The 24,514-nt window shown below is 42.8% G+C and overlaps 1 protein-coding gene across 2 annotated transcripts in view; it reads left to right on the forward strand.

The window, feature by feature from the left end:
• Positions 1-24,514, forward strand: part of med13a (mediator complex subunit 13a) — a 68,869-nt gene that overhangs the window by 14,107 nt on the left and 30,248 nt on the right. For both annotated transcript variants that reach the window (XM_070916851.1, XM_070916852.1), the window contains exons 3-4: positions 6,212-6,380; positions 22,755-22,900. In XM_070916851.1, the coding sequence (XP_070772952.1) occupies positions 6,212-6,380; positions 22,755-22,900 (315 nt within the window). The remainder of the gene's footprint in view (positions 1-6,211; positions 6,381-22,754; positions 22,901-24,514) is intronic.

The following is a 24,514-nucleotide window of genomic DNA, read 5'->3' on the forward strand; positions in this document are numbered from 1 at the left end:
ACATCAAAATGCATTTAGCAAAGCAAACAGATCTTCTCGTCATGCAATTGGTTTAAGGTACTGTTGACAAGTACCCTTTTAGAATTACTCAGCAGGTTGATTTATTGGTTGTGTGGCATGCTGATATGTTGCACATGGTAGACTTCAAATTCATTTTTTTTAATCTGAGTTAGACAGCTGTAATTTTAAAACAGCAATTGTATTGAATTCAATAAATCATGTTTATTTGATTGCTGCTGCTGCCATGCAGCCACTCTTGCACTCGTTTCCTGGTGCTTGTTTCCATCAGCCTGCAGCCCATCAGTACGAGTATCTGCTTTTTCCCCACTTTGAGAAACTTGCCTGCGGATTTTAAGCTTTAATCTTTATGACTTGACAAATTTCGACTATGAAGATGTAGGATCATATTTGTGTATGAGAGAGCCATATTCTCAGAGGAAAATGTCAAGCCATCAGTTATGTGGTTGTCTGACTCTGCACTTGCAATCCTATTTTAAAGATCATAATAGCGTATTTGCTCTCTTGGATAGCGACAGCAGCGATGACACACAAAAATGAATGTGATACAGATTCAGTCCCCCAATGATGTAAGGCCCATTGTATGCACTGCAGCGCTGTGAATGCCCCAGGCAAGGATTCAGAAAGGAGAAATGCCACTCACTCTTTAGGATTTCCAAATGTTATTGACTTGGACAGCTTGTGAAAGTCAAACTAAATTTTGAAATCTCCACACTTCAGCTGTAAACATGGACAAAGGGTGTCCAAAAGCTTTAAAGTGGACAGTGAAGAGTCTGGGCCACGTACTGGCTATGGCTAAAATTAATTCATGAAGTGACTTACAATAACTAATTGGGACAAGAAACATTGCTCTCTGGAATGACATTTAAGCATCCTGTTAACACTGTGAAAGCTGTATTTTCTCTTTAATTTGTCTTAGAAAATTCTAATTTTGTATACTATTTGATCAACAATACTTAGTTTTGGTGAGTGTTTGTTGGGACTACACACTGGTTTGGTGTGGCTGTGTATCAAAGTTAATTAGTCAGTGATACACGTGGTTAACCTTGGCTTAGGATTTGTGATGCTTTCTCTTCCCCCCCCCCCCCCCCTTCAAAGGTGGCTCTAAACCTCTGTGTGCAACGCAGAGAATGATGAATAGATACACCCAGACCAGCTCTGAGGAGGAAAAAGTAGAGGAGGCCATTGGCTTTTGTGCTTGGGGATCAATTTTCTCGGGCTAATCTCCTGCCTGTGAACCACCCTCCGCTTTCCTTTTTTTCGTCCTGCTCCATCTCTCGCTCTCTCTGATGGATCTCCATTGACTGGCACAGCGCAGGGACTCGGCCATGCATGCAGCTCTGGCCCATGGGTGCAGTCTCCCTCTCTTCTCTCTCTATCTCTCTCTCTTTTCCCTCTCTGCTTAAGAAATATTCATTAATTAGTAATGGAGACTTTACAGAGCACCATTGGTTCTCTCTCTCTTTCCTTGTAGATAAGGAGGAGGAGGAAGTGGAGGAGAGGAGAGAACCTTCTGGCCAGGCTTGGTAGAATCCCCCTGAGCAGTCGATCACAAGGCATTAATCTTGCTGTTTAATGACCGACTGCTGCTCTAATTGCTTATACACAGACGAGCAACTGGGGAGTGGACCTCCAAAAAATGTTCCTCAGCCTTTACTGAATTCCTTAACTTTCTCAGACCCCAGAAACACTTGTGTCGTGTTGTGATATTTAGGCGTGTTTTTGGGATGCGCGGCATGCTGGTGTTGCATTGCATCTCAGTGTTAAAGGAAAGGTGTCTTGTGCTTTTGTGTCAAAAGGTGTTTCCTTGCTCGAGGTAGATGTGGGTATACTTGCTAGAGCTAGAGAGTTGTTATAAAGGTCAGCTCATCTGGGCCTGCTACACAGGAGGCAGAGACATGAAAGTGTCCCAGCCATCAGCTGAGCTCATAAATCTTTGTCTAAATGAGGCCACTCATCTTTCGCCCTGTGCACTGACCACCGCTCACCATTCCCCACCCTCCCATCGCATGTGCACTCACAGATCTGTCACCAAGCTGGAATTTTGGGTCACAGATATAAGAGAAAATTATGTTTTTCGGTACCTAAAGTGTTCATTATAACCATCTACTACACGTAAAAACTTGTGAAGTACATACGGTGGAAATTGAAATGGGAGGTAGCCCTGCAAAATGCACATTTACTGCAAACAGTTTGGTTAATGGTAATGTACACTTTCACTGAAAAGGAATTGGCAGCTATTTCACTAATTAATAGTTTCAGTCAAAAATGCCAAACATTTAATACTTCCAGTTGTTAGGACGTGAGGATTTGATGCCTTTTCTATCGGATACAGTAAACTGAGTGGCATATTTTGGACTCTTGGTGAGATAAAACAAGCAATTTGAAAACGTCACTTAGTGCTCTGAGAAATTGTGATGGGCATTTTTCACTCTTTTCTGGCAATTTATTGACTAACAAATAATCTGCAGATAAATCGATAATGAAAATAATTGTTAGTTGCAGTCATAGCTTTCACTTCAGAGGCTGTACGATAAGATGGTTAAACAGGATTTGTTCTGTTTTGTTTGTTGAATAGTTCTGTGCCATGTTTTGCTATTTTGCAATTTGCAATCTCTGCACGAACCAAGTGTCACACAACACTTTGTTGCAAGTTATGACCTGCTCCTTTTCAATTGACTATATCTGCTGATTAGCTTTTATCTTTGCGGGGGGGGGGGGGGGGTTATGCAGAGCAATGTTGATAGCCGAGACTTTCGTTCTCGCTTTTGTCTCAAAGAAGTCTAATGGGTTTCACTCGAGGACCCGGGAAGACAGGTGCAACAAGGATTTTGTTGCCCTGTCGTTGTGGCTGGTCGAGTCTGGAGACATCTGTCATGGGGATTCCCCCATTAAAACAGACACAGGCAAGTCCTGTCTATCCCGGAGCAGAGAGTCACCCCTTCCCAGGATGTTTGGTTTTCTTCTGAAAGTTAGTTTTTTTTTCCTTTTTTATAAGTTTGCATTGCCATTTGTAGTGGGTGAGTGTCACATTGTTTACATCGGCGTAATTGCTAGATTTCGACTGCAACATTTTTTGTGTCCGTCTGAAGCGGGGAGCGCTGCAGCAGGCATTGCATGATGAACATGAGGTCGTTAGGAACACTTGATGTAAACCAGACGCCTGTTTTAGAGCTGCTCTGCGCTCGAGGGAGAGACTGAGGAGGAACAGGCGACAGAGAGGAGGAGGAGGAGGAGGAGGTACGGGGCAGATGTGGTCTTGGCAGAGGAAAGCAGATGGGATTGCCATGGCGCTTGATGTGAAAGTAGGTGTAGGGAGGTTTCTGCCAGTTTTACAGCCTTCATCCTAAGAGAACTGAAGTAGGACTGCAGGTTTAACTGCAAAATGCACGCGGGCTGATGTCTCTCTTGCTGTGGGTTTAAGCCTTGCTGCTCTCCTCATTTTCCCCGGTCTTTCAAACGTTATCAGTCACACTGATCTGTCTCTTAAGCATTAGAGTTTGGCCTAAATCGCATTTTGTTTTCTTTTTTTCCCTGTCCTTTTTCCTTAATCCTCTGTCAGTGCCTCAGTGGGCCGGCTTTCTTTTCTTGTTGACTTTTTGCCCTCTTGCCTGCCATGTCTTACAGGATGGCCAGAGCAGCTACTAAATCACGAAAAGCAGACTTCTTGATCTCATGCATACTCTATCACATCCACATTTTCTAGAAAGTTAAATTGCTTCATACTTTTGTTGATGTGATTTACTTTCATTCTGCAGTTGTTGTTAATTTCTAATGGGAAATTGCTGTTTTCCTTCCTTTTTCCTGCTTTTGCCCTGCCTTTCTGTGTTCCTGATCTTATCCCTCAAGATGTGTGTGCACCTGATGAATTAGTTTGTTGCTCTCCAAATTATCGGGCACGTAGCCCCCTTCACTTGGCAGGTAGCCTGAGGTTGTTTTCCTTTTGGTTGAATGTATTGTTTTAAAGGCTAGCTGAACTCGCTGTGGCATTTGAAAGTGGATTTGATGGGGTTGGGATACCCTTTTCCCTTTTTTAAAATCAAAATTGACTCCTTTTACATTTTTCCAGCAGACTTTTGTAATTGCATCCATGCAACATAGCTGGCTGTTTGCTTAAAGTCAGGAAAAGCATAAAAGCTCTGAGCATCTCCTTAAACAAGCTTCTCAGACCTGCCAGGCTGGCACAGGGCCCATGGTGTCTCTCTTGTTTAAGGAAGGAAATCAATGTAATTTCCTATTTTGAAAGCCTTGGAATCATCTAAATTTAAAATATCTTAACCTACCTTTGCATTATAACAGCAAGCCAAGGCTTCACTTAATAATTCAATAAACTTTGATTAACTTGCTTCTGGGCTGTCTTGTGCCTCCTCCGGTGCACGCCAAGCTGACACGAAGGGTGGGTCACACCCGGTATTTATTTCGTCTGTGCTCAGGCAGAGACAGCACACTTGGGGAGATGTTTGCTGGAGACATGACTGAAAGGAGCTTAAGTGCTGTAAGATGTGAGCAGTGGCTGTTAATGAGATTAGACCAGCATTCAGGCCAGCGCCGAATGTGATTCAGAAAGCAACTCTGATATGGTTGTAACGGTACATTTATCCACCCTGAACAGCTTGGTACAGGATACCCTGTTTCGTATGTGACTCGTTTCGGTTCGGTGCGCCTTATGAACCAAATAATTGCAGTGCTGTGAGCCTAACACGGTCTAACTACAGCACAAGTCTTGTAGTTGTGGAACAGAAACTCGAAAGTGCAAGTTCCACCAGAGAGTGTCAGTTGCTTTCTGTTTGCTAAACCGTGGTCGCTGGGTTATCCCCGCCTGTATAACAACGCAAAAGAGAGGCCAGAAAAGACCATCACAAATCGCCCATCATCATGGTTTCCCATGGTGTTCAAGCAGCGACTCGCTGAAACATCAACAATGACAGTGGAGCGGACGTTACACACAGGAGTGTTTATTGCAGCTGATATATATATTACCATCATCAGTTTTGTAGAAGACATGGTATTCATGCATTTTATGCTCCAACTGTCTGAGCCACATAATGTTCCTACGTGTGCACACAGTTTTAAAGCACACAGCTGTTGCCTTTTTGTTTAATTCCACATCACTTTTTGACCATTTGTAAATGTTTGATTGTGTTCATTTTTACAGCAAAGTGAAAAGAAGTTAAATCTTGTTTTTTTCCCCCCCACTGTACCGAAAACAAAACCAGGGTACTATTGAACTGTGAATTTGTGTACCGTTACACTCCTGGTATTAAAACTGAATGTGCGGAGGACCAGAAAGCACCTGAAACCTCCACAGCCTAAAAGCAGGCAGCAGCAGGTTTCTACTTAACCTCTTCTCATTGCGTGTTTGCCATCTTTTTGCGATCCGATTTTCAGATGTCACTTTAGAAATGGCTTACTGTTTTGCATTCCAGGAAACGTGCCATTTCTGTATCAAGGTGTCCACCGTTAACTGGCAGGTCCTTCAGAATGGCTCGTCACGGTTCTCCTTCAGTGATTATTCTTACAAGTGTATACACAAGATCCCATTCTGAGTCTCCTGTGTGTTTGATTAGAAACATAATTGCTCACAGCTACGTCTATGTTTATTAGAAAGACTGGAATAACAAGGTGTTTCATATTGTAATCTATAGGACTGAATTCATTGAGTGTTTAGTAAGTGAACTGTGTTCTCAAAGTTGATGTCATCCACACAAACAGTGTATGATATGAACTACTGTATATGCAGAGTTATAGAATGTTGGAGTTGTGAGTTTTGCACACGTTTTTACCGTGAGACCTTTTCACGAGTCACCTTTTTAACTTAAACAAGGTAAAGCTGGGTGATGAAATTAAATATTTTTAACTTGCATGCTTGATATTGGTGGTACGGTGTCATGTGACAACATGTTTGGTATGGCAGTTGGTGCTCTCATACTAATTCTTGTAAACATTGAGGAATGTCCCTATTAGCGATCTGTGCCATCTGATCAAGGGTACGGCTGCTTTGTGCCATGCTTCTTCCAACCACAGCAGCAACATGCATCATTCTTTCTGTAATTGTAAATGGAGTTTTTGTGCTGTCAACACTGACATTGTTTGCCCTAGAGAGTTTGTAAAAATGGCACAAAAACTCTTAAAGCTTTCCACTTCTCTCACCTTTTTTCTGTCTCTCTCCTCTTTTTTTTTCTTCTTCTTCCAGCCGAGGATGATGGGCTGTGGGAGAATGGCCTTTCCTACGAATGTCGCACACTGCTGTTCAAAGCCATCCACAACTTGCTGGAGCGCTGCCTCATGAATCGCAGCTTCGTTCGCATTGGCAAGTGGTTTGTCAAGCCCTACGAGAAGGATGAGAAGCCCATCAATAAGAGGTACGTTGTCACCACTTCAGTTCTTATCCACGTTGTCTCTCCTTCATGGCGGGGCTCTGCACGTGTACCTGCGCTGAGGAAATGGGTATTTTCTTGGCTTTCCTTCCCCTACCGTTGCCCTTTTTAGGCATGTTGTCTCTTGTTGTTAGGCTGTGATGTGGTCTAGTGCAGCTCAGGCTGAGTTCACAGTTTTTGTGTGTAGGCTATTGAACCCACACTTTCAGGGTTAGGGGTTCTGTTCCCACTGGGCAGCACTCAGTACAAATGTATGTATTCATATGGCTGCTCTGGGTCGAGGCAGATATGGAATAGCATATATTGTACAAAGGATTTCCTTCTCATGTTTTATTTATCCAATACAATTTTATTTTATTTTATCACATTTGTGTTTTTCTTTAACATTAAGCTGCACAGTGCACCCTTAGCCTTGAGTAAGAATTAGTTTAAGAACTACTGACAGCATGTTTTCAATTGCTGGCTCATTTAACATGGTGCTCTACAGTGGTTCTTCATCTCCAGCATCAACAAAATATTGAAGCTCAAAAGCGGTTTACAACCAACTGCAGGAGTTCAGATGTGTAGCCCAAACTTGGTTTAAAACCCCTTAACTGCTCGGCTTGCTTGCACATCACCATATTGTCAGTGCAGTTGAAACTGGCTGGCTGCTGTTTTATTTGTTTTGTGTGCCCCACAGTTAACTTGCAGGTCACTTGCTTGTAGGTTGCTTTGCATGGAGAGCATTGGGCACTTTTTGACAGCTCCCGTACAACAAGGCAAACAAGCAAAGGATCTTAAAATGGACCTGGCTTTATATAACATTATTTATGTATCAAACAAAGGTCTGGATTGGCCCCTGTCCCGGGGGCATCAGCTCGGGACATCCCTGCATTGTACACTACATTACAGTTGTGATATGAGAGTTTTAACAAATACTGAAAGAGGTGCTGTTGTGCCGGAGTGCCAGAACTGTCTGTCTCCTATCTCTCCTCTCACTCCGAGTGTGTTTGTGTACAACTGAAACATCCTCTACCTCCTCTCTCCTATCTGCTGAGCTGGATTTCTTGCCCTTGGTGTCTGGGTTTATTGATAAGAGACGGAGACGCGGGTAGTGTGGAGAAAATGACTGTAGTAGTTTTTGCCCGGCCCCCCTCCCACAAACTCCCAGATTCTTCCCTACCTCACCATGTCTCCACACTTAACTCACAGCTATGGCTTGAGAGCTCAGATGGAATTTATTTATTTATTTAGCTTTTGAAAATTAGAATTGTAGTGTGAGGTGTGAAAGATGTATGCTTGGCTTGGGTAACAACTGCAGGGCGGTGTTAGATGAGAAAGCAGACAGCAGCCTCTAAATTGTGAAAAAAAAAAGCTCTAGAATCACAGAGCTTGTGTTTTTTTGAATACATTGGATAGCGTGTGTCGGTGTGTTATTGTTTCTGGAGTTGTTTTGGTGTTATTGCCAGATTTCCCAGTCAGGTGACCGTGGGGGCCACACAGCGACATAATCTTGTGTGTGTGTATGTTTGCAGGCCAGTTGCTCTGTCCAGGATAGAAACGGCCAGAACTCTGCTATCTGCTGTCAGCTTGTCTTTATCATCTCCACAATGTGGGGTGGCAGATCAGAGTTGCCAGCTTTAATGCAGAGTCTTTCAGGGCCTTGCATCTGCGGACAATGACTCTCATCTCTCAGGAGAAACATGATAGATTTTCACTTAACTGGCAGAGTGATAGACAAACGAATAGACAAAATAATACTGAAGAACAAGCCACTTCTCTTTTAAGCTATATTCATGGCTTGTTTTAGCTCTATTGCCTCTTTACCCAGTACGCCGATCACAGAGGGCCCCAGTCAAGGGAAAAAAAAAACAATGGTCTTTTCCTCTGCTCTGGAATTCACAGGCCACCCTCTGTCTGTGTGTCTGGCTGTCTCTCTCTCTCTCTCTCTCCTCTCTTTCCTCACACACTCTCTCCCCTTCCCTCCATCCCCCTCTGCTGTCACGGAGCAGACTGGGCAGGTTATAAATAGTGGTGCAACCACCCTGAATCTTAGTCGTCGTCAAGGATGTTTTTCCTCTCCCTCTGGTGTGTTCCGCTGTGCTCCAGCCACGCTGGGATTTTGACAAACAAAGCACCACAAAACTGTGACGGAAATTTACTAGACCCCTTATGTGTTTTTTTTGATGTCTCTACTGCGCCCAGACCAGCTTGTCTGACAGTGAAACATTTCCTGAGCTGTTATTGATGTAGGGCTGTAGTGTTTGTAATTACTCAATGGCTGACGTAAAGTTGCTTTTCGTTTCTGTGGGACAAAGTAATGCTAAGTACACAGTGATAGGTCCTACTCTCTTATGCTTGCATGTGAAAAGAGCTTCTCTGCCTTTGATGCGTCTTGTCAGCGAGGAGATGCCCAAGTTTGTCCCAGCAGTACCGCCGTAGAGAGCTTAATGTTCACCTCCTGGGAGACGTGATCCTCATGGGTGGCATGACAATGTTTACGTCAGCGTTCGGATCGTACTTCGTTCTCATGGACTTGCCGATTCCATAGGGAATGGCGTTGGAAAGTTCCAGGGAGTTCCCACTGTTATTGTTCAGTGAAAACTGTACGTAACTGTACATTGTCTCACGGGATACTTCTCCCTCCCTCCCTAGAAACAGAAACACACACTAAACTGATTAGTTAACAGTATTTGCCAACACCTCTGCTCACCTGTCTCCTCTAAGTAGGTCAGGCGCTAGTTAGTGTTGCCTCTTCTTCTAAATCACAAGTGGATTTTCAGCAAGGAAAACCAAATGTGTAGCATATCTTTTCCTACAAAATTCTCATGAAATATATTTGTATAATCAAATGGATTCTTCAGAGCATAACTGGTAGGGTCATAGTAAGACAGCATTTTGAATTAGGCAATACCACACAGTTTACTAAGGAGCATATGTTATTCTAGTCACCAGGATGACAATATTCATCATTAGATCTCTTACCGTGAATTTCAATAAATGTGTTGTGTTTCCCAAAGTTTAGAATTTGGGGCTGGGTGGTTGTTTAGGTGCTGTTGGGAAAACTCCAACATCAGACATGTTGGTGGAGGAGAGAGTGCGTACACAGAAGAAATAGTTGGCAGATTAATTGATTTATGAAAATAATCTGTAGATGTGGCCCTAATCAATTATCAGAATATTTGCAGATTAATTTGTGTTTGACTCGTTGCAGCTCTACTTGAATGTACCATAGCAGCTCACTTGTCATTGTCAGTCATCAGTCCTAGTCTTCTGACTTGGGAAAGCTAGAAATAAGAAACACAGGGGGCCGCACGAATCAAATCTGCTTACAGGGAACCACGGGCTACCCCTCTGGTCATCGGACAACTCCTCTGCAGCATCCCAAGTCTCCAGTTGGTGGAGGCTGTGGTCATCTGACAGTGTTTGTAACCTCAACCCCAGACCTCAGCCTGTGTTGAAATGCTTACATCATCTCTCCCCTCACCCCCCTCCCTCTCCTCTTTCACTCTCCCTCCCTCCTTTCTTATTTTAGCCCGATGTGTGTGGTGAGCAGAGGGCAGAAAACTGCATTTTCACAATCTTTGATAATGATGACCTCTATTAGTGCCTCCAGTTGCTCCTATTGTTTTCTTTTAGTTATTATGAGGAATTAGCCACATTTGTTTGCAGAGAATCACATTTCTTTTGAGTCTGCAAGAAAAAGAAATATATCAAGATTCAAGTTAAAATAAAATATTGAAAACAACTTAATTGTTTTTGATATATATATTTTTAAAATGAATCAATGCACATTGATTGGTTGAAGCGTTTAGTTTTAAACGTGAAGTGCGAATGCAGCAGGAAGTGTTGATACAGCTGACAGTAATTCTCTTTGTCTGGAGTACAGGCGGCTCCAAGTTGTGCAGCCTGGCTGTTTCTGTGAACCTTATGCTGTGAGGTAGACTGGCTTCAGGAAACAGAGGGAGCGGGAGAGAACACGGGGGATGGAGGGAGGGAACAAGGGAGAGCTCCTCTCGGTTGTCATGGCAGCAGGGAAATGCACCATGGGATTGTGTGTTTCCAAGGTGAAGTGGGATGCTCGCGCTCTATTGGTCAGTTTAAGGCAGACTAACTCGTTGACTTGCTCCTAATTGGCTGCGTTACTGCAATTCAGAGCAACATTAAATCCAGCCTGCTTTGATGTTTCAATTTGATCAGGACAAAAGGGATATCGTTTTTTTTTATCTGCTTGTTATGCGCTCCGTATAAAAGCAGCATTTACAAGATCCACAATCTATTCCGACTGCGCTGCAATCAGGAGAGTGTTAGATTACTACTCCACTGTATTTGAATATGTGTCGTCTGTTGTGCATTTAGTTGTTGTCTGACTGAAAACATCATTAACAAATCAAGCTGTTATGAAATGAGGCCACTGTGCGTCAGCTTATATTACAAGAGCGAATGATAATGAATGAATGCAACACATAGTTACACAATAACAGATATGTCTGCATTAACACATGCGACTGTGAGCACTTTTCTGCATGGCTGTGTGTGATGCGGCTGAGGACATTCTTCCTCTATTGTTTTGGCCCGATGTTGGGAGGTGAATGTGTGAGTCCTGGTGCGCTGTGGCAGGCGGAAGCAGAGAGCAGCACTCTGTTAAGTAGGACAGTGCAGGATAAAGGGCCACTGCCTCCAGTCTGGGGCTAAAGTGCTAAATTTATCCCCTCCCTGCTCCCAGCACAACACAAACACACAGGGAGACAGGCACACAAACATGCTCGTCAACAATCGGCATGCAATCCAGTCCACACCGAGGGCAGTGGAGGAGTTGGCACACAAGCTTTTCATTAGAATTATTGGTGTGCGACACAAGAAATGCAGCCAGAAAAAAGAAAAAAAGCACATATAACACGTAGCATACATACTAATACTGCTGATACAGGTTTACAGGATAACTCGGCACCTCTGCTGAGCACCCAGCCCCCAACACTGGACCCCATACCCCCTTGGCTTTCCTATACTTCATCAGTCTCTCTAGCAACAGGAACTCCAGGGAGACTGGGCTGTGGGACCATGTGACCCGGCGCTCTGGATATATCATGTTGCTGGAGAGATCCCGTCCAGAAGATAAATATGGCTCTTAAAGGAAAATACCAGTGTTTTTCATTGGTATGGGCCATTTCCTTAATTGCTGCACAATTATACATTATTAATAGTCCATTTCCCATTGCATCACTTTAGTGTTACAATTTAAAGCAAAGTCTTTTGCCTCACGGACCTTACAAAGACCCTACAATTTGTGGCTATCTGCTAATATACCCATTTTAACCATATACCCCCATTTGAACTGTCAGCCTCAAGGCAACCCGTATTATTTATGTCGACTGCACTGGTTGAAACTATATTTATTCATGAAGCCTGATGGAAGTAAGTAAACCATTTCTCTGGTATCATTCAGTTGACAAGGATGGATTATGGCTTTCTGTCGTGTTGAACAAGGTATAGCATTTCCAAGTGAACGAGACCTATGATTTACAGAAGCCAATATGACTTTGATTTACGTATATCGTGACAGTGTGCACAGCGAACAAAACGCTAACAATGTTTCAAGTGGTGTGAGGAAAAAGAGACCATCAGAAAACTCACAGCACCTTTTTTATTTTATTTTAATATTATTCACTTCATTCATCTCATTTCTTCTAATGCCAGCCAGAGGCCCTGAGAGAACAAAGACTTTATCTCTCATTACTGAAGTTAACAGGCGTCATTCTCTTTTTATGTATTGTAGCACTGAGGAAACTCATGTTTGTGTCAGCAGTGGAATTCGAGGGAAGCAGCAGGGACACGTTTCACTTTTCATGGAGGGAATCCTGTGTCCTTAACATTTCCCCTGCTCTCTCTCAACCCCCCCTGCTCTTCACACTCTCCTGCCTCCTCGGCTGCTGTACCCTGCATTCCTCCCATTCCTGTCGTCTTCTCATGTGACCAGAGGCTATGGCAGAGTACGGGGCCAAGCGAAGGTCTGACGAAGTCGTCATAGTTAATCCGTCAGGCAACACACCCCCCCCCCCCCAACCCTCCTCTCTGCCCTTTTCTAAGTAACTGTGATTCCTATGGTACTGTCTTTAATCCAGAGGTTCAGACAGATGGCCACATTTAAAGCTAATCCCTTATATGGCGTTAGACCTTTCACCTCATCGCTGTAGACTACAAGGTGGCTGCATTGTAGCCTGAGCTAGCCAAAAATGTTAAATGATCTACAGGAACCTCACCTAGCTAGCAAGTTTCTGTTGAAATTCATTGCATAGGCTAATAATGCAACCCAAGAATACTTAAGGAGTGTTTGAGGGTTGCAGAATACGTAATCCTTACACAGAGCCCACGATCAGGGGTCTGTAAGTGATCCTGTCTTTGTCTCTTCTCACTGTATAGACAACACTGTGCAGCCATCAGCTAAAACAACTTGTAGTTCATCCCCCTCCTTCAAAGCTCAATAGATTTAACATGTTCATTTTCAGTGTTTTAAAATGTGTTTAAAAGTGGATTGAGATTGATTCCAGTATCGGAAACAACGTTTTTGGGGTTTAATTTGAAGTAATATCTAACAAGGGATTGTCATGCAGTTTAAGTGGAGAGAGGCAAAATGCATTTTAACATCTAGCCTGTAGTTTCAAACGGCTCAGCTGAGGTCTGTAATCCATTGCACACTTTTTCACGTTTTTTCAGTTTCATTTATAGAACTAGACGAAACAAAAATCCTGCTGCTTGTAGTTGTTTTGATGTGCTGCTTGATTATTGAATAGCGTGTAGCACAGAGGTGACACAGCTTTACACTGTGTTATGCCCAGCGTTATTTGAGAGTGTGATTAGTGCAACAGATGTTTTCAAAGCATCAACAAGCAAACTTCCACTGGCATGCACGGAGCATAAAGAACAGCTTATTTCTCCACCAGGAGAAGTCGACACTTTACATCTAGTTTGAAACTTTTCTGGTCTGATTAGTCACCTTTGTACTGGGGCCAACACACATAGTCTTATCCACTGGAGGTAATGTTGAAAAGAAAAAGGGAATATACTTTGTGTCTTTTCTCCCCGTAATTTGATAAAAAAAACAAATCTGACTACTTAAATTGAGCTCGAGTCAAAAATAAAGCACATCTAATTCTTGAGATGAACAGTTTGATAAAGGTTTACATGCACCATGAGCTGATATTGAAGTCTTAATTTCACTGCACAGAGTCACAGAGAGAGAAGTGGGTTCATTTGTTCAGTAAAACAAAGAGATTATGTCACCCTGTTGACCTTTCCCCATTTTTGTGGGACCTACAAATTTGGCCATGGCATTTAGTTACATTTCCGTGTTGAATGTGTCACAGCTGGTAGTCAGTGTAACATGATTTTCACCAGGCGTCTCTGCTAATTTGAGAGAAAAAGGCCAAACTAGGCCTTGCCTTTTGTGGGTTAACTGCAGAAGCCCAGTTTTAATCCAGGATGAGGCTGACTAATTGGCCATGGCTCTGGGTGATGAACCTTTTATTATTACAACTGCACTACTCATATTAATAAGGGCATGATGACCTAATGACTCAATGTGAGCATGGCTTAAAACAGCCATCCTTTTTACATGCAACCATAACTGCAGATTTTTCACTGAAAGGGTGTCGTGCTACACAGATAAAGTTGTTTGCATGCATATTATGTTATGTGAATAGAGTGCATATCACACCGCAGTGATATAAGTGCCTCTTTCATAAGAAGGAACAGATGTCACATCACAGTCACCATGCAGTTGCAAAGTGATTATGTGAACATGGTAATGAGCATAATTACTGGAAAAAAAAATTTTTTTCAGAAGAGCAAAGGTATCTCTATTCAGATTGAGACATTTTCTTTTTAGCTGACATCAGGTGTATTAGAGGAACCCTGGGGCGCGTGTGTGTGCATCTGGTGTGATATAGCCTAAACAGAGCTGGGACCTGACTTGTTGTCAGGGTTATGTCAGTATTATCTTTAGTCGGCTGTATCTGTGTGTGTGTGTGTGTGTGTGTGTGTGTGTGGCTATGATAGACTTGCAGAGGATCGGATTTCTCCTCTTTTTGTGGACCTGTCGTTCCATCTCTTTCCATTCCTCTCTCCCTTCCAAGTTTAATCTGACTTATATAAAGAGGCTCACCCCCTCTCCATTTGTGGCAGAGGGAAATCAATTCAAAGTAATAGAGCTGTGTGTGTGTGTAAGTGAATGTGCTGGCCTCGAGAGTTTTAGTCTAGTGTTTTCTCTAGCACCTAGTCCCCTGTGTGAACTGTGTGCTAAAGCCGGTGCTGGTGCGTCTCTCAGGGCTCTGTGTGTTTGTGTGCTTGTGTTGCTTTGGCAGCAGACAGTGCTGTTGTTTCCCAATGGTCAGGTGGCTAGACAGTAGGGAAGATTATATCACCCTGGAAATGTGTCCTCTAATTCAATGCTGTTTACCATCTTCATGTTCTTTTTTCCCCCTGTCATCTTTCCCTCCTTTTTGTCTTATCTCTTGAACGTTAATGTGGCTTTGATGTTAAAGTCAGATCTGCACTGCCTTGAAATATTCTGATGTGTAATTATAGCTATCATGTAAACAATAATGCAAACTCCCTAGTACCAGCGTTGTTCAGAAAAATGGCCTCCTTGCTCTTTCGAAGAAAGCGCTTTAATAACTAACCATGGTTTCTTGGCAAGTCTTTTACGTCACTGTCCATCAGCAAAACAATTCACCCGTCTTCGTTTGATGGCTGATTGTTATTGTAAGCTTTAATTCCAGAAACATTGTTTAATAATGTCATGCCAGAAACTGTGCCAATGCCAGCATGTTGTGTCACTGCAGCAGCACATGACAAGTCAAAACATGTTTACACACCCCAGATAGTAACAACAAGCTGCAGCAAATGGCAGATATCCATGTACAAGACTGAAGTATCCAGTAAAGCAAAACGGCCAGAGATGGACGGGTGACTGTTCCCAGTAGTAGGGACACTTGCTGCTGCTGCTGCTGCTGCAGTTGTTGTTGTTGTTGTTGTTGTTGTTGTTGTTGTTGTTGTGCTGAAGTGTACGTCAGCTAAATGGAAGCTCAGTTCTTAGAGTGCGGCCAGCCAAGCCCAACAAACATCTGTGGAATGTCACAGCTCTGCAACCTCCTTCCTTATTCTCCCCTCTCTATCTTCATATCTTCCTCGACCCGTCCTGTTAAACTCCACGCTCCGTTGCTTCCGTTGGACTTTTGGTTCACGTTGTAATCAAGTTTCATATTGCCTTTTGTAACTGTATATGTGCATGCATTCACCTGATGCCTGACAAGAAAAGCATGCAACTCTTTAGCTGGAATACGTTCAGTACCCAATGGTCAGTGACAGTTTTGTTATCCTCTTACAGTTGTGACACAATGACTGACACAACTAGATAAAACTGACAGATCGAGAGCATTGAAGAGCAGCGATGAAATACTGCAACAGAATTATATGTCAGTAAAACGCAGATTAGTGAAAACTCCCAGAGAGGCTTGTAAAAACAACTCACCTTGAAGTAAACAAAAGATGTCGAGCTGTGGAGCACTTGTGTTGGGTAACAATATCATATCTAAAGAAACAGAACCAACACATTTTAGAAAAGTGCAGCAAAATTGACCGGACTATGGAAATAAAACTCAATGGAAATTCTACTAATGCATGCAAATCTGGCAAGAACATCATCATCCTGCGATACTCTGAATGATTAAATGAATGAATTGGGATGCTCTGTCCCAGTAGGTTTACATGGACAACTACTTTTGCTGCAACAACAAGCTACAAATTCATCTGCTGGCAAGCTTTGGTACAGATAACTCACAGAAGATAGTGCGGTGGTGCTGCTTACGTCATTGTTTTATTCAGAAAGAACAAGCAATGTTCCTTTCCTTCATAGCAGTTGTCCACCATGTCTGAATATAGGAGTTAATAAGAGTTAATATTACTTCAAAAGCTTATTCGAGTTGATCTACAGAAAGTTCTATCAGGAACTGTTCTGATCAGTTAATAGTTTATTTTACAAACACAACTTCCATTCACTAGGTCCTGCTCTTCCATTGTGATGATTTGCTGCTTTTCTCTGTTTTACATCATTGTGAACTGAATATCTTTGGAAAAGACGTCATCTTGGGCTTTGAGAGGCTGCGATGGTTATTCTTCACAATTTTTGACATTTTTGTACATTGAACGATTAATCAAGAATATAACCAGATTCATTGTTAAATCCTTAGTTGCAGGCAAACAGTGGGAAAAAATGTGGAATCTAGTGTCCAGTGCAGTAAATGTTTGAGAAAAGTAAAAAGCAGTCTGAATTTTGACATGGGAGGATGCTGTTCTGCTTCGGTGTGTCAGTTGGTGCAGGTACAGTGAATAAGCGCTCAGATAAAGTAAAATGTCAAAAGGCCTGTTCTGTATACCACCCAGAAACAGGCTGTAATGCACATACCCTTTTGTAAATAAATGCCATTGTCAAAACTTTGGGATGGTGAAATGGCTGATCATGTGTTTGTGTGCTACACAGCAGACCATCCATGTGACAGTGATAGAGCCTGTCAGTCCCGCTCGGCTCCCTGCAGCCGCACTGGTCGCCGCTGGCCTTTGGCACCTCATTTCCATGGCATGGCAGCTGAAGGCAAATGTGCCCACCTGCCCTCCTTTGTATGTGGCCCCGCTTCAAATCCTCACCGGATTATCTTATTGTCTCCTTACCGAGCCAAAGGCCAAAGACCATTTGCATCCGAGAGGTGGAGCAGGGAGTGCCTCTGTGGACAATCGCACTGGTGTGTGAGCGAGCGTACGCTGTGTGTGGCAGTGAGGAGAAGGAGAGCAGATCAGAGAGCAGCCCAGTCTATTTGCCGGTTAATAGATGAAGAGGAGAGGGGAGTGGGAGGAAAGGTGGAGACAGAGAGAGAAAAGATGATTAAAAGATCTTGTGGCTTTTTGTCAGGCTACAGCGGCGGCCCTCCCTCCTTCATATTCTCTCTCAACATGACTAAGAGAGAGAAAACACGTGAAGTGAGATCCCACACATCGAGTTAATGAACATGATATTCTGACAAGTATCTAGTTGTTTTGAAGGCTGTTTGACTCAGCATTCTGGGCACACTGCTGTGTCATATATTTTCTCTCCGTTGTTGAAACGATGCATGTAATTCCCGTAATAATAGAGCAAACAAACGAGATGAGATTTATTTAAAGAGGGATTTCTGCGTCCATTAGCTCATGCACAGTGAGCTGCTGACAGGTGGTGTTTTCCTCACGTGCAGTTTTCTGTGGCGCTCAACACTGGCCTTGAGTTTTGGCCTTTTTTTCGAAGTGCACAGTATCTTGCTTAAGGTCAGATGGCGTTCTAAAATCCCTGAGAACCTGAGTCTTGAGGCAGGTTTCGACATACTTTAACATACTAATAAAGTATAAATCATTTTCAAATGAATTTTAGTTTGGAGATGAGGCGGATGGGATGTTACAGGGATATCTGTGTGTATCTTAAAGAATAGTTCAGGAAGTCTCTGTGCCGGGCCGAGTCATAGTCCGGCACTTAACCCATGTTAGCATGTTAATTAGTGAGCTTTAGTAGCGCTGCCTCGTGGATTTTGTTCCCTGAGGACGCACCCTGTCTTGCTGTTTTCAGTTTTTATGCTAAGCTAAGCCCACCTACTGCTCGCTGTAGCTTTGTATTTGCTGTACAGACATGAGAGTGGTATCGATCTTCTCGTCTAATCTAGAGAGTTTATTACGAAATTATATCCGAAAATAAAGGTGTACCTTTTTATCTTCGGTTAATCTGTTTTAGGACCTCAACATAAAAATCTTTAGAAATCACCGAAATAGTCTCTTACATTTATGCTATGAAAAAAACTGATCTGTAATAAAATACAGGAAAATACTTGAATCAGTGTTTTGGTTTCCCCTTGCCTACACTTGACCTGCTCACCTAATCTCCCTACCACATACACACTTTCCCACTATGCTTAGCAGCTGTTGTTTGCCGGTGTATGTGTAGCCCACATGCTGGGGTGTGTGCGTGTGTTGTTTGCCTCACCAGCAGGCCGTGGATGTTTGCAGAAGAATTGAATATGGCACGATGCTGCGTGTTTGTGTATGTCACGTGTGTGGACAGGACAGTGAGCGCCCCTGCAGACAGACAGACAGACAGACAGACAGACTGACTGACTGACTGACTGACTGATCCAATAGGCTTGTGCTGCAGTTTCTCACAGCACAAGCTTTTCTAAATCCGGTTCCTTTTGTGTGTGTCAGTGAGAGACACAGCGGTGAGGAAACGTGCTGCTGTTGTTGTTGTTGTTGTTGTTCCTGTGATTACTTGGCCAAGTGATGACCTAGCACCTGTTGATATTTGAGCTGTCCCTCTGTCGGCAATCATTCTGCAACTCAGTGGTCGAAGTGTTCAGTTGGATCAATAAAATCACAACATTTAATGAGGTTGGCAGACAGGATTATTTTCAATTTGATCTGTGAAAAAGTAAAAAGACAAACTTATTTCGTGCCTCAACTGCATATTTATATGTATAGATGTTTAGACAAGCAGACAGATATCAGAGTCATTGGGTGACATTTAAATATGTGAAGTGATACATATAGAACAAGTCATCTTCTAACCACTACTGGATAGTAATATGATCATTTAGCCTGTGACAGTTTTAATGCCAGCAGCTGGCATGTCTGATAATCTTCTTAACCAATCAGCTGACACCGACAGAGCAATCTGCACAATCACATTTGTAAAGAGGTGATTTGAATCTGCTATGATACTGTGTGTGAGTGAGTGAGTGAGTGAGTTGGGTTGTACTTCTGTCTGTTGAGCCACAGATGGCAGCCCTCTACCTCAAGCTTACACGTGTCCTGCAAACGCAGATGTGTGTGTGTGTGTGTGTGTGTGTGTGTGTGTGTGTGTGTGTGTGTGTGTGTGTGAATGTGTAGTGTCAGGTTTTCTCTGCGTGTGAAAGGAGAACGGTGGACTGCAGTTCCGTTGACGTCTGCAGAACACGACAACACATTAGGTCTCACTCTGTTGCTTGCTTTTCCTTTCCTCTCCTTGTCGTTCTCCGGGCCATTTCCCCTCTTTTCCTCCATGTGCACTACAGTGTTATATTAACAGGATGGCTTGTTGTCAGCTTATACATTCTCATAATGACAACATTGACAACAACGTCAACATTGCTTGACAGGTTACCAAGCTCATCCATTTCCTAACAAAAACATGGTGTATTCCTTTCAAGGGAGCCTTAGATAACCCCAACACCCCTTTCTAGCTTGTCCCAGTCCAAGTTTGCCACTGCTTCTAGTGTTCGGGCTCCATGCTGTGCTAATGAGGAGGACTCATGCATGGCTACCATTCTTACCCCCATCTTTATTTTTCTACTTGCTGTCTCTGTTTTACACCACACCCCCCTCCCTAGACGCACAGTCAAAGGAGTCTAGTGTAATTTACTATTTCAGCACCGGAGCAGTCGCGACACATCTCCCAAACAAAGACGCTGTTTGTATTTAAAAGAAAAACAAGAATACACACACTACAAACAGAAATGTACACCCTACCACCCCCTCTCTCAAAGAGCAAAATCTTCTTTTAAATGAGTGTCAGAATGAGGCTCACGGTTTAAAATAATACTGTGTCAAACTTTTCAGGAAGCATTAAGACAAAATATAATGGGTCACACAATTAGACTTGCATGTTCAACTAATTTATGGTATTTGCACTTAAAATTCCTTTCTTTCAGTGTATAAACTGAATTTGATATTTGTTTGACAGGGAAACTTGAGCTAATAGACTAAGAGTTTAGACTGAAGCCTCTGTCTTTATTGGTCCATTAAAACAAAATGCAGACATTAGTCATGTGCAGATACTATTTTTCGGTCTATCCCAAGTTTTGTTCAGTCTGTTTGAAAATATCATTCCATGTTATAATCTTTGTGTTACGTATTGAGTCCGAGTTATTGGTCACGACGTTCACTCCTACTGTCCATATTAGCCGTGAAGCGATCCTGTCCTAAGGATGGGGGTCAAAATCCACACTTCTTGTTCTGTGAAAAAATGTATTCTAAAGTTCGTCTCAGGCTAATATGATGCTTCAGCAGTCTGAGGAAGTGGGTGTTCAGACCAAAACCAAAGCAGAGTTGGTGGGGGTGTGTACCTCCAGTAGGAAGACTTATCAGATGCCATAACACTGCACAGCATTGTATAATATTGTGAGACAGAATTTAGCAACTCTGAAAAGTTATCACAGCAATCATTTAGTCTCACCTCAACAATGGCGGGGTAAACAGTAGAAATGGTCAGTGTTCATATTACAATGGCCAATGCAGTGCCTTGCTGAATGATAACACATCGTGGTCTGGCAAAAGTTGAGTCAGGTTCAGCTTTTCTGCTGGGCGACACTGCATTATTTGCCGGAGTCCGCTGCATCAACAGAGGGGCCTCCATTCAAATGAATGAGGTGGCTGTGTTTTTTCATGCAGTGCTTATGTCATCCAAATGCATCCCTAGACAAATGAAGTGGGCATCTTCCAAAGTTAGTTAGTCTTTTTAGTGTGAAGTTCCCTTTTCGTGTTCCCTTTATGTGCAGCTCAACAATGAAACACTGTGTGGAAACATAAAAAGGGAATTTTGTACTAAAAAAGACCATAGCTTTGGAAGATACCCACGATCCAGACTACTGAAGTTCCTTCCAAACTACAGAATGCAGGGCTGTTTTCTATCTGAACGCTCAGTATCTCAGACTGCTGACGTCTTGTATTAGCCTTGGATGAACTTAAGAATGATGTATGTGTGGATTTTGTCCACCATAACTTATATTGTAGTCACGTTAGGAAGGGATTGCTCTGTATAAACAGGAGGAAAGACGACAGCGACTCATAGCGCTTTCAATGTAGCTATAAATAGGCATGTCATTTTTTTTTATTATCCTTAAATTTCATGGCAATAGCAGTCCAATACCTGAATACGTGCACGTTTTGGTAGCACCTTCGTTAGCCTACTTGCTTCCCGCTGTAGAATTTGAGTGTCATGTATTCATAGCCATTCACTAACAAGCACCACCTAATTTTTACAGAAATAAAAAGCAGTGTAAGATGAATGTCAAGCTCTGGGGGGGCTGAGGGCATCTCTTCACTATGTAGGTGGTATTATCTTATTGAAGTGCTCTCTCTCTCTCTATTTCTCTATCTGCCTTGCTCTCCCTCTCTGCTCCTTCTCTTTAATCCTCTGCAGAGTAGGTGTGCCAGAGAGAGAGAGACAGGGAGTGAAGACTGATATTTGCTTAACCAAATCCTCGGAGGAGGCAACCCTCTTTGATCCACTTCCAAATTCACAGCGTCCACTTTCATTTGGTCATCCGTCACTTGCACTGTCTCTCGCACTCTCTGCATGTGTGTGTGTTGAACGAGACCAGGCTGAAAGAGAGAGGAAAGCCTGCAGACAATGGCCCGCATTTTGCTCTTTCCCTCTCTCCTTCCGTCTGCCTCGTCCTTGCTTTCCGTTTCTTCTTCAACTTGTCACTTTTGTTGTGTGCTGTTGAGGTCAGACTGGCACAGGCAGGCGTTGTTGTAAGCAGAAGAGCTTGCGTGCATGTGTGTGTGTGTGAGAGCGAGAGAGAGAGAGAGAGAGCTGTTGTAGCCGAGCGTATTGGCTGGAAAGCCAGGGTTAGTCAGAGCTTGCCCCTTTGTTTTACACACAGCGCTATCCACACCAGTTGGACAGAGGCACACCAGCGCACACGTACCACCTGTGAGCATCGCTGTGTTGACTTACTTGCACCCTGATCTCTATGCAAGCCTCTGAACTCAAATTCCTTACCCAGATGTGCCATTTATTGAAGGCATTACTATTAAACATTACGCTGGAAGGATGCAGACGCTTCATTATTGTCTGTAGCGATAGACTTGTCCATCCATTAGAGCAATTTGATATAGGCTCATGTGGCATCTTTGTATCACCAGAGGGTGCACAGATCAGTAGCGTCTTCTTTCACTCCCCTTGTATCTATCTCTGGCTTCATCTTTCCTATCAAGAGTCTCTGTCATGTTGAAGCAGAATATGACTGAGAGGAGAGATTCCATTGTAGCCTTTGACAAAAAAAAAAAAAAGACACAGGCTTTCATAATCATATTTTCTCTCTCTACCTTTCCTCTCCCTGCAAACCCTTCTTCTTCTTTCTCTGTGAACAGGAAGATGAACTAGACTATCTGATCTGCTCCCCTTTCCCCACAGCAGTCGCTTCTCCACCTCGCACTCTATTGGAGTTATTCATTGCAAGCAATACTTCTTTTCAAAGGTGCATATTAAAGTAGTGTGATCCCAAACGTCTCATCTCCCTCTTCCCTTCTCCCTCTTCTTCCTCACAGTGAGCACCTATCCTGCGCCTTCACCTTCTTCTTGCATGGCGAGAGCAACGTATGCACCAGTGTGGAGATCAACCAGCACCAGCCTGTCTACCATCTGACGGAGGAGCACCTCACTCTGGCTCAGCAGGCATCCAGCCCCTTCCAAGGTGGGTCTCCAGGCCACTGCGCCTGGTAGTTTTGGGAGCAGTGTGTGTGAGCTGAAACCATCAAAGCAAACATGTAACACGACAACAAACAAATACAGAATGTAACCTCGTCCCCAGATGTAACTATGTGGCAAGTTTGCCTCTGGACCCTCAATTTTTGTCCAAATCTGATCAGTGCTGTCTGAAATATTGCATGTGACAGATGAACAAACAGAGGCCGCCTGCTTTTTGTGGAAGGAAATAAATACTACTACTGTGCTTTTTGTTTACTCTTTAATTCTTCGCTTTAAGATTGTTTTGGAATTTCTCATTCGTAATCAGCTGACGGAATCCAGCAGAAACCCTCTGACACTTGCATATTTGCACACATGCCTGTGCAGTCAGACTGCCAGAGCAGAAGGATTGGTAGCCTATTGTTTTTCTGCTTTCCCATTTTATCCAAAATGTAGGGTGAGTTGAGGAGAATCTTTCATAAACTGCAGTCTAGTAAAAAAAAATGTTAGTATTTTGACAAACATTAGCCTAATTGATTAAGATATACCAAACTGTGCTGAATGTGAATATAGCAGCTGTCTGAGTTTAAAATGTAAAGAAAATCATTCTGCATCCTTTGGCTTTGCCCAGCTACATTTTTATTTTTGAAAATAAGAATAATGCTGTATTGTTGGCTGAGGGAGAAGTTTTTTTTCCTCCCACACTCACAAAGTTGCAAAAAGTTACATCTCTTCTGTGAACGGTCACCCAACAACGGCAGCATGTATCAGTGGGCCAACGCAAAGAGGAATCAAAGCCTTCTTTGGTCCCATTTATGAAAGAATAGCCAAAGAAACAACATGCCCAATACTATCAGATATTGAAAGGTCATCTTCTTTCATCTGGTGGACCTGCTTTTACTTTCAGGAAGCCAATTTAACCACAAAAAAAACATTCTTGTACCCACATTACTGCTGGTGATTAATTAGGAAATAGCATCTACTAAAACACAAGTTAATCTTCAGGACTCAAGGACCCCATTTAGCTCAAAATAACATTAGGTTGTCTTTCAGAGTAAAGAGCCACACCATGTACACTATGTAATCCCAAAACCACTGTTTGCTTGCATTTGCGCTCACATATAGAAATGTTAATCTAATGACTGATAAACATTTTAACTCATTTTGTGAAGGGAAGGACATAGTGACATAGTCTGCTTTCTGAACAACACTATTAAAAAAAACTGAAAATTACACACACTTATTCTGTGGTATCTATCAACAATTTGGTATGAATATCTGCATCTAAACGGACCCTGTTGTTGACTTAACAACAGCATGCCACCTGAACCAGCCTCGAGACAATACACACATTTTAAACCCACATGTTTGTGAATAGAAAGGAGTGCTGCCCAGAAAACTGAAACAGGAGCACTCTGTGAGACTTTTGATTAGAGTTTGTCTGGAATAATTCAATCTTTCTACCAAAAAATGCAAGTTGAGTGAGGCCGGGGGAGTTTTCTTCTTCTTTTGCCTTCTCATCTATAGTTGGATAGATGTGATTCAGCCCTCCCCTCTCCTTTTGCCCCCTCCAGAGTAATAACAGTGATCACTTCCTCCATTCACCACAGTAATTCCTGTA

Source organism: Enoplosus armatus, chromosome 13 (genome assembly GCF_043641665.1).
Source record: "Enoplosus armatus isolate fEnoArm2 chromosome 13, fEnoArm2.hap1, whole genome shotgun sequence".
Lineage (NCBI taxonomy): Eukaryota > Metazoa > Chordata > Actinopteri > Centrarchiformes > Enoplosidae > Enoplosus > Enoplosus armatus.